Below are 10,573 nucleotides of genomic sequence, written 5' to 3'. Positions count from 1 at the left end.
TCAGGCAAGAGCAACAATTCAGGTAAGAGGTATTTTTGTATGATAGTTAATTATATACTGAACAAAAATATAAACGTAACATGCAACAATTTTAACGATTTTACTGAGTTACAGTTCATATAAGGACATCAGTCAATTGAAATAAATTCATTAAGCCCTGATCTATGGATTTCACATGACTGGGCAGGGGCGCAACCATGGGTTGGCCTGGGGGGGCATAGGCCCACACACTTGGGAGCCAGTTCGAGCTAATCAGAATGAGTTCCTCAATTTTATCAGCTGTCTGGGTGGCTGGCCTAAGATGATCCTGCAGGTGAAGAAGCCGGATGTGGAGGTCCTGGGCTGGCGTGGTTAAATGTTCATGGTCTGTGGTTATGAGGCCGGTTGGACATATTACACAATTCTCTAAAACGACATTGGAGGCGGCTTATGGTAGAGAAATGAACATTACATTATCTGGCAACAGCTCTGGTGGACATTCCTGGAGTCAGCATGCCAATGGCACACTCCTTCAAAACATGAGACATCAGTGGCATTGTGTTGTGTGACAAAACTGCACATTTTAGAATGCCCTTTTATTGATCCCAGCACAAGGTGCATATGCCACACCTGTCAGGTGGATGGATTATCCCGGCAAAGGATAAATGCTCACTAACAGGGATGTAAACAAATTTGTGCACAACATTTGAGAGAAATATGTTTTTTGTGCATATGGAACATTTCTGCTGTCTTTTATTTCAGCTCCTGTACATGTTGCATTTATATATTTGTTCAGTATAGTTACGTGTTGTTTGACATTTTTCTTTCTTTTTTACTTTTGACTAACTAAAAGTGCTAACTGTGTTCGTTTGTTTTTTCTTCAGGCAAGCGTAAGAAAAGCAACAGAAACCCCCCAAACTAAAGAAAAGGAGGGCTTTGGGATTCTGTCTTCATTGTGAAAACTGCAGGAAACCAACATTCAGAATTTGAGTGCTTTGAGTGAATCAGAGTGCTTCATACCAACTAGGGAGACGTTAAGTATGTAGTATATTTTCACTGGGTGTCAAAAGGCTATAGGATATTTTTGTGTGACTTCTTTTCAATTTTTTTCCTATTCACTTTGCTTTTGATTTTATTACATGAAAATGGTCAGATAAGGAATATGCATAAAAAATCTAATGTGTTAGAATAGCCTAATGCTTCCATAAAGTGATATCCTTTAAGTACTGTAGTGATGAAATGTTATTTTTTTCTCATCTTGTGTCACCATCTCAAAACATCCAGTAGATATCAGTGTTTACTCAAAATCTACAATCTACACTTCCTGTCACTTGTGCGTCCATTGTAGTGACACTGATTGAATGAGGAATGGCGCCGAAGGAGATGGCTGCCATTTTATAATCCCGTAACCAACTGTGCTATTGTGTATGCTTTTTTGAGCTATTTGTAACTTTTTTTTAAGTAAGCATACACCTGTTGTATTTGACGCATGTGACAAATAAAATTTGATTTGAGATAGGCTGGAGCTTTTTTAAACTATTCTAAAACATCAGGTAGGAAACTCCATTAACCAAGTTATCTGCATCAACATTAAAACAAACTAGCCATCATTTTTTACAAAATTATTATTTCTGTGATGGGTCTACATTGCCCCATGCTGTATCATAGTGTAAAAGTGTTAAATTGTTTTTTTTATTTTTTACAGTTGACTAAAATCAGTGTAACTTTTTATTTAACAAAAATGACTACTGTACTTTGTATTGGGAGTATTAACGTTTCATTACCTAAATGGTAATACTTTTGTTCAGTCTTGCCATTACTTACTTGATTTTACCATGACTTAATCCAAACACATCATTTTCATGAATTAGCCAGGGTGCTTTATTTTCCATTCAGGACTAAGCAGGAGCATAACTATTTTCCAACCCTTTAAAATAATGTTGTTGTGTAAAATGAACTGTTACAATGACAACAGTACATTCCATCTATTGTCTGAGTTTCATTGATATCGTGAAAGCTGCTGAGGTTAGGTTAAGTGATAGCTGATAGCATATCACAAAAGTAAAAAGGTTCATCTTTCATAATGTGCTATTGGGTGAAAAAAGCCAGCAAATAGAATTTGCTAGTGGTTTGTTAAAAGCAAGGAACAGATTTGACCAAAGCTGTGTCTGTCCATAGGCATATCATACTGAGAATACCACACCTCGCAGAGAGAGCGAGAGACAGATTGTGTGTGTGTGCAGGAGAGCGTTAGGCAGCTAAAGTTTAAACTACTGTGGTATGTGGTCAGCTTCTGTTCTGAAGGCTGCAGTCCTGCACCTGTCACACTTTCTCATATGTTACACAATCTGCAGTCTGTGCAGGATCAAACAACTCACAAGTGTCAAAAACAGTGAGCCTTCTCATTTTGGTCAGAGAAACAAGCTGTACAGAGTTCGTCAAAGTGCGTTTCAGATTGAGAATTGGAATCTATTTTTTCTAGCATTCAAGCAAAGTTTTTAAACATGTGTTCAAAAACATAGGCAGTGTTGGCACCAACAGTTCCAGGAAAATTGTAAATTAGATAAGAGGTAATGAAAGAGGTAATAAAATGAAAAGAAAGAAAAAACCAAGACATTAATTTACAAATAATCCCTGAGGGTGAGACAGGATAGTTAAGAACACTTATTTCCAATGTGGTCCTCTGTGTAGGACAAAACCAGGACACGGTCAGAATCTGTCGTTCTGCCCCTGAACAACCCACTGTTCCTAGACCGTCATTGAAAATAAGAATTTGTTCTTAACTGACTTGCCTAGTTAAATAAAGGTAAAAAATAAAATAAAATACACATGAAAAATGGGCCTATAAGCAGCCAATTAGCCTACACCACGATAAATATATCATCAATACAAAATTCAAGACTATTTCAGTCATTTTCCTATGTAGGCTTGTACACGTTTTCCCACGGAAGGACTCTAACCTGACCTTTGAAAACATTTTAGCACTGGGACAGATTAATGACTAATGGGAGGCTTTTCAACAGTTGAATTACAATATTAAAGAAAGAGCTCTGTGCCGCACTATTGGCTCTGGGCACTGAACAATTGCGGACACTGGCTCTTGCTTTATACACAAATACATACATAATAATCTGAACACTCTTATGCAATTTCTTCTTCAAAATATTATTGGATAATTGTATTTGGGCGTCTCCCAAACTGGATGTGGTCCAAAGTCGCATACTGGACCTCCTGTGGAACGATCAACACCAGGGAGTTCATTATAGGAACATTGTTTCTCATGGAATCAGAAATAGGTATAGCTGTTGCTGTTGCTTTAAATACAAAAATGCTTTAACACTTCATGTGGACTGAATTGGGGCAGCAATACTGCAAATGTAAACCAGGGTCTGATTTGTGACTATTCACACCATAGAAAGGATAGTCAGTCAATCTCAATCAATACATTCACAATGAAGATAACTGAGTAATAATCTAAAACAATCATTCTAGGGGTGAGAGTAGGTTTAGCCTCAATTCATTAGAGTTTGTATACAAATATAATCCATATAAAAATGCCAATCTGTATTTACACAAACCACAAGGTATATCGCCAATAAGTACTGTAATTACACTATACTTACCAAGTAATACGCCAGTATGAGACATGAGAAATTTTCAGAGCATTATGTTCAGATCTTAACACTACAGCCAGGCACCACACCCTAATAGGGTATCCCCCCTTAATCATATCACAATAAACTTTTACCAGTTGAATGTGGACACAAATAAGGCTTTCTGTTTTACATCTTTTCTGAAATATTGTATACATATATGCAAATTAAGTGGTAACTCATTAAATATGCACATATTTGCATATCACGCAAATACATTTTTCTGGACACTGGATAAAGTCAGGCTAAATATTTTGGTTTCGTTTTGTTAGGACAATCCAGGACTGGACTTACACACAGCCGATTGTAGATGAAAGAAAGTATTTATCTTTCTATTTGTAAAATACTAAAGAAAGTGACATAAAATGCATTTTTGGTACATTTTTCAGAAGAAAATGTCATCTAGAATTAACATTTGACAACATACTAACAATCCGGAGAATATTTCTAATGATACAATTTGGTGAATGCAGATGCTTCTGAGGATGAGAAAAATGAGTTGGCGGGTAGGAAGAGTCTGACTTTTGAGAAATGGCATTTAAAGACAAGGTCACTGAAATTTAGACTACCAATTTAGACCCAATCACCCTCTTGCCCAGTTTGCAATATTCTCTGTGAAATGGGCTTTGAAATTATGTGTGATTCAATGTAGTGAGCTTTGCAATTATGGATGTATATGTCCATTAAAAAATGCGGTAGTATGATAAATAAATGAAAAAATACATTTATCAACTTTTTGACATTTTTACTTTTTGAAAATACTACTATTAATGGACCAAAATCCAAAAAAATACAGTACAGTTGAAGCTGGAAGTTTACATACCAAATACATTTAAACTCAGTTTTTCACAATTCCTGACATTTAATCCTAGTAAAAACTCCCTGCCTTAGTTCAGTTTGGATCAATGTGAAATGTCAGAATAATAGCAGAGAGAATTATTTATTTCAGCTTTTATTTCTTTCAGCACATTCCCAGTGGGTCAGAAGTTTACATACACTCAATTAGTATTTGGTAGCATTGCCTTTAAATTGGGTCAAACGTTTTGGGTAGCCTTCCACAAGCTTCCCACAATAAGTTGGGTAAATTTTGGCCCATTCCTCCTGACAGAGCTGGTGTAACGGAGTCAGGTTTGTAGGCCTCCTTGCTTGCACACGCTTTTTCAGTTCTGCCCACACATTTTCTATAGGCTTGAGGTCAGGGCTTTGTGAAGGCCACTCCAATACCTTGACTTTGTTGTCCTTAAGCCATTTTGCCACAACTTTGGAAGTATGCTTGGGGTTATTGTCCATTTGGAAGACCCACTTGCGACCAAGCTTTAAATTCCTGACTGATGTCTTGAGATGTTGCTTCAATATATCCACACAATTTTGGTCCTCGTGATGCCATCTATTTTGTGAAGTGGTGCCTCCTGCAGCAAAGCACCCCCACAACATGATGCTGCCACCCCCGTGCTTCACGGTTGGGATGTGTTCTTCTGCTTGCAAGCCTCCCCCTTTTTCCTCCTAACATAACGATGGTCATTATGGCCAAACAGTTCTATTTTTGTTTCATCAGACCAGAGGACATTTCTCCAAAAAGTACGAACTTTGTCCCCATGTGCAGTTGCAAACCGGAGTCTGGCTTTTTTATAGCGGTTTTGGAGCAGTGGCTTCTTCCTTGCTGAGTGGCCTTTCAGGTTATGTCGATATAGGACTCGTTTTACTGTGGATATAGATACTTTTGTACCTGTTTCCTCCAGCATCTTCACAAGGTCCTTTGCTGTTGTTCTGGGATTGATTTGCACTTTGCGTGGTCCCATGGTGTTTATACTTGCATACTATTGTTTGTACAGATCAAAGTGGTACCTTCAGGCGATTTGGAAATTGCCCCAAGGATGAACCAGACTTGTGGCGGTCTACAATTTTTTTCTGAGGTCTTGGCTGATTTCTTCTGATTTTCCCATGATGTCAAGCAAAGAGGCACTGAGTTTGAAGGTAGGCCTTGAAATACTTCCACAGGTACACCTCCAATTGACTCAAATTATGTCAATAAGCCTATCAGAAGCTTCTAAAGCCATGACATCATTTTCTGGAATTTTCCAAGCTGTTTAAAGGCACAGTTAACTTAGTGTATGTAAACTTCTGACCCACTGGAATTGTGATACAGTGAATTATAAGTGAAATAATCTGTCTGTAAACAATTGCTGGAAAAATGACTTGTGTCATGCACAAAGTAGATGTTCTAACTGACTTGCCAAAACTATGGTTTGTTAACAAGAAATTTCTGGAGTGGTTGAAAAACACCTGCCAAAACTATAGGTTTGTAAACTTCCGACTTCAACTGTACATGCAAAAATGTATTTTTATCCTGTGGTGCCTGGCCTTACAGTGTTTTTTTCAATTTGGATACACTATGGGCCAGTTTCCCAGACACATATTAAGCCTACTTCCGGACTAAAAAACAATCTCCATAGAAAATGTTTTTAAGTCAAGGACTATTGGCTTAGTCGATGTCCAGGATTGGAAACTGGCCCCAAGAGTTAAGTTGGGCTGAAATGGTGATTTAAAAGTTCTACCTGAGAAAATCTGATAGCACGGCAATGGATTATAAAAGTATGCAACATAAAAAACATTTGGCACCTTCACCAAAAATTCTAAACCAAATACAATAGCTACTTACCGAGACGGATGATCTAACTGCCTTTCTTGCTTCTCCAAGTCTCCCTGCAAACGTTACAAGTCAGATCATGACAAACACCAATACAGCCATGACATCCCCGATAAACTAGTGTACTTCAAAACGTTTTGGAATCCTTCAATCAACCAACCTTGCATACTCCATCAAGAGATGCTGTGAGAACTAACGGTGTCTCAAAGTGCGCCAATGGCACCCCATTTACTTCTCTATGAAATATTTTGATCTCATCTCTCACACTCAAATGTAAAACAGAGTCCCCTAAAAAATGTCCCAACTCCTCATTCACAGCAGAAATTTGGGGAACAAAAAAAATGTAAGCTCATTTATTCAATCTATTTCAACTGAATAGTTAAAAAGATAGTGAAAACGCAAAAACATTTTCGCCCACTAAATACCACCAAGCTGATAAAAGCTGTTTTAAAATCCTTCTAATCCTAAATTAGAAATATTAGAACATTTTACCAGATTGATGCTGCCTGCTCTCTGTGCCTGTGCCTCTTTGTCTGAAATTGAAACAGAGTATTTCACATTAGCACTCCAGCGATCACTGACTTCTCAAATTAAATGTTAGATTAACAGTCAGACACAAACCTTGTATCCGCATCAGTAACCACAGGATGTCCTATAGGAAAAAGCAATAAAAACGCCACATTTAAAATCCAAGTTGAAGGATACATTATGAATCAATGATAATGTTCTTTGCCATTTGTTCAAATTCACTCTATGATCTGATCTCAAAAGCAGAGGGAGTAAACTGTACAACTAAGGAAGAACTACTAAAATTGCATATTTCCAAAATTCCTATTTCTGACATTGTTGTAGAGTGAATGAAGATACAGTAACTACGTCGTTTGTGACTTTGGCTCAGTTTCTCTGCTTTTAAGACTGAGTTCTTCTTTGTCAATGTTGAAATAATTGTCAGTCAGGAGGGGGTAGGTGTATTACAGCTGCAGTTCAGCTGTAGTCAAATCAAAACTGCAAAGGCAGAACTGTCTATATGCCGCAGACACTTGACATAACGATCTCTATAACCACCACAGAAAGCCCAAGGAACAAAGACAAGAATAATCTTTCTTAACTTTCCTGTGCAAGAGAAAATATACAGTAGATATCCTTTTGCATTCCATTTGCTCAGAAAAGGACATTATGGAATAGAATCGTCACCCCCACATTTGGTCACCTATTATATAGGTAGTAAAAACAGACCCTTTACCTATATCTTAGTTTGACGACTGAACTGGCCTACTTACACACCTAGCCATGACCATAGGCATCACGTCATACCCCTAATGTTTTTGAGGAGGCACTGATCATTTACAAAATAAGCTACATCTTGTACATTTGTATCCTACAAATTTATTAAATTGATGGGGCATGTACCTTCCTCGGTTTCAATGGTTATAATGCCTCTGCTGAGGACAATGACATTCAGTACTTTGTCTTCCACAAGGTAATTTGGTATTTGTTTCATACAGTTTTGTCCAATTATTGATTAGTTGTAACTTACCACGGTACCGACACACAGCGACAGTGACAGCCACTATAATGGTGAGGAGAGCAGCTGCAGATATCCAATACAGCACCATTGTGCACATGCCAGTGGAATCTGTGGTGTAGGTCATAAATACATGTAAGAAAGAATACACCATGTACATTGTAAATGAGAAGTTGATAAGAGAACAACGTTTAAATCGGAAAAGGAAAATCATCACAAACTCTGTCACATTGGAAAAATATATAACTAAATACAAGTGATAACTGCTATTATTGAAATATAAATGATTAGGGTGGGGACACACTCTCACACAATATGATGTAATATAAAACATGTGTTTTACAGTGTATGTGTATTGCCCTTTATGTGAAACTATAATTGAGCCTTTCCTGTAGTATAATATGCTCATCCTCACCATCCTCAGATTTTCTCATATCTTTGTAAGAAAAGTTAATAGGCTACTATTGATTAGAAATGCTTCTGATTTAGGATGATGGATGGCTTTTTTGCAGAGGAGACTGTTGAAATGAACAGAAAAAGTGAGTATTTGAGATACACTGATGCAATTACCATTGCGCTTTATCAGGGTTTTGTTGATAGAATTTCCCTCAAACTCCACCACACACGTACACTGAACCCCTCTGTCCCACTCCTCTGCCTGGACTAGAATCTGGTTCATAGTGAACTCTGTGGCTGAATCACTGTTGTCTATCCAAGTGGACGAAGTTAGTCCACTGCACTCTCTCCCGTCTATGAGCCAGAACACGTGGACCTGAGATGGGACCACTTTCAACACCAAACACAGCAGAGGTATGAAGGACTCTGCTGTGTTGTATAGAGTCGTCAACACAACAGACCCGTCACCGTCCGATGGAGAGAGGAGTTTGATGGCTGGGGGTTCAGTGATGTTCTGTGTTCTCTCTCTCTCTGGGGAAAAGATTGTCAGAATTGTAAACAATTAAATGACTTGTTAAAATGATCTACAGGTTGTTCAACATAGCCTACACTCTGAATGCACGATTCTTCATTTTCGACCATACAGGCAACCTCATTCAATATGTTCAAAGGGTACAGAAATTCTATGCTATATTTACAATTGGCTATTTAGATTTTTTGACCACAAGATTTATTTTTGTAAGTGTATATTTAAATGTTTTAACACATCTGTGTATTTTTTTATCAGTCAACTTTGTGAATGAAGATACCAGACATTCAATTTACCTGTCACAACAACTCTAGAACCATTGCCCGTGTGGATCGTTTCGGATTGAACAGCTGAACAATAGTACATTCCTGAGTCGCTCACTGTTGCTTTGGTGATTGTAGCAGAACATAGTTTGTCCTGTTCCCCTTCTCCATCCTCAGAGTTGTTATCAATCTTTAAGTTTGCAATCTTAATCAGTGTTCCAGTCCTGGGGTCTACTTTCATCCAAATCACAGAGTAGCAGTAGGTGATAAGCTCAACCAAATAGCATTTCAAGGTCACTGTATCACCAGCCTTCACCATCACCCTCCCTGGCGTCTGGGCGATAATGGATGTGTGTGTAGCTAAAAACAGAAATGGGAATAACAAGAATATAACATATACTTCAACTAATTCCTGTTAGCATGTTTGGTGCATTTTCATAACTTTGTTTTTCTGAACAGGAATATACCAAGCGTGGATGTCAAACAGAGAAAAAAAAGCTTACTCTCTGTCCACGTATAAAAAGATTTAGAAACTTTTATAGGCCTGCTTTGTCTAACCTAAGATGTGAATTATCTTGAAATTGATAGATTATAAAATGAACTAGCCCACATTACAGCCAGGATACAGATTCATTGACATGATCAACATTTATTCTCACACAAGTTTATTAAAAAGTTATAACTTACTAGAATACTGTGGTTAAGGGCTTATTTATTGCAATAAATAAATGTATGCATAGTGATGATGAGACATAGGCTAAACCCCTTACTACCATTATTAGTTTTCCTAAATAAATGTACCTTTCCTACATTTATTCTCGACACATTGACAAAGTGTGCAGAATAGAGAGTCATACTTGCCTTTCAAAACATAGCTCCAGCACAGCAGAAGTATCAGGGGCCCTGGCATTTTAGATTCACGGAATTTGAAGGGCATCATCTCTTTGAGTCCGTTCAGCCACCTTGACGAGATGAAGGTGTCTCGCACATAGCCCTGCTACGTCGCAGAAAGCGAGACTGACAACATCTCACCGGAAATGAACATATAAAGTGTCCTGCGTTATAACTCAAACTGTGAGCAAGGAAAGATAGGTAATATTCCAGCAAAGGCCTCTACAACAATTTTTTTTGAATAAATGCAAAGTTGAGAAGATTGCACCGACTGAATGCAACGAAGATAAATTTAAGAATTTACTCACAAAAGAACTGACTATTTTCGACAATTACAGCTAGGCTATATTGGGATGAATGAATAAACATGATGACATCAAGGATGATTTGTTTTAATCAATTCACGTCCGTGATCTATAACCCCAGTTTGTACAAAAAGTAATAAAATACGTAATTTTGAACAAAAAAAGAATGTAAGAAGAATGTAACTCACTCTGTAAGAATATAGCCTATTAGGCTATTGGCCTGGTTCTCTGTAAAGTAGTAGGCCAATTAACTTTTCAGAATTCTACTTGAAATTGGCTTAATTCAATATTATTATTAGGCTACGTTAGCTATTTTATCATTATCATTATTATAATAATTGTTTATCTTACCGGTAATCATCGTTAGCCAATTAAACAATACATC

General features: G+C 37.5%; 1 protein-coding gene across 1 annotated transcript; it reads right to left on the bottom strand.

Annotated features, from left to right (window-relative positions):
* Nucleotides 1–1,725: 1,725 nt before the first annotated feature.
* LOC120022622 lies at nt 1,726–9,410 on the bottom strand. The gene is made up of 7 exons (XM_038966597.1): nt 9,026–9,410; nt 8,375–8,731; nt 7,817–7,915; nt 6,901–6,931; nt 6,772–6,812; nt 6,292–6,335; nt 1,726–3,210 (listed from the first exon to the last, which is right to left on the bottom strand). Exons 1-7 carry the CDS (start codon nt 9,309–9,311, stop codon nt 3,145–3,147), a joined length of 924 nt encoding a protein of 307 aa, XP_038822525.1. The 5' UTR covers nt 9,312–9,410; the 3' UTR covers nt 1,726–3,144.
* Between the last annotated feature and the right edge of the window lie 1,163 nt (nt 9,411–10,573).

Source organism: Salvelinus namaycush, chromosome 27, assembly GCF_016432855.1.
Source record: "Salvelinus namaycush isolate Seneca chromosome 27, SaNama_1.0, whole genome shotgun sequence".
In the NCBI taxonomy this organism is placed as follows: Eukaryota; Metazoa; Chordata; class Actinopteri; order Salmoniformes; family Salmonidae; genus Salvelinus; species Salvelinus namaycush.
This window is presented reverse-complemented; position numbering and strand designations above follow the sequence as displayed.

Coding starts and splice junctions, on each gene's coding strand:
- LOC120022622 (XM_038966597.1), bottom strand. CDS start 9,311: ATGGTGAAGGCTGGTGATACAGTGACCTTGAAATGCTATTTGGTTGAG. Junction 7,916..8,374: donor AACCCTGATAAAGCGCAATG/GTAATTGCATCA, acceptor CCTACACCACAG/ATTCCACTGGCATGTGCACA. Junction 6,932..7,816: donor CGCTGTGTGTCGGTACCGTG/GTAAGTTACAAC, acceptor TTTTTCCTATAG/GACATCCTGTGGTTACTGAT.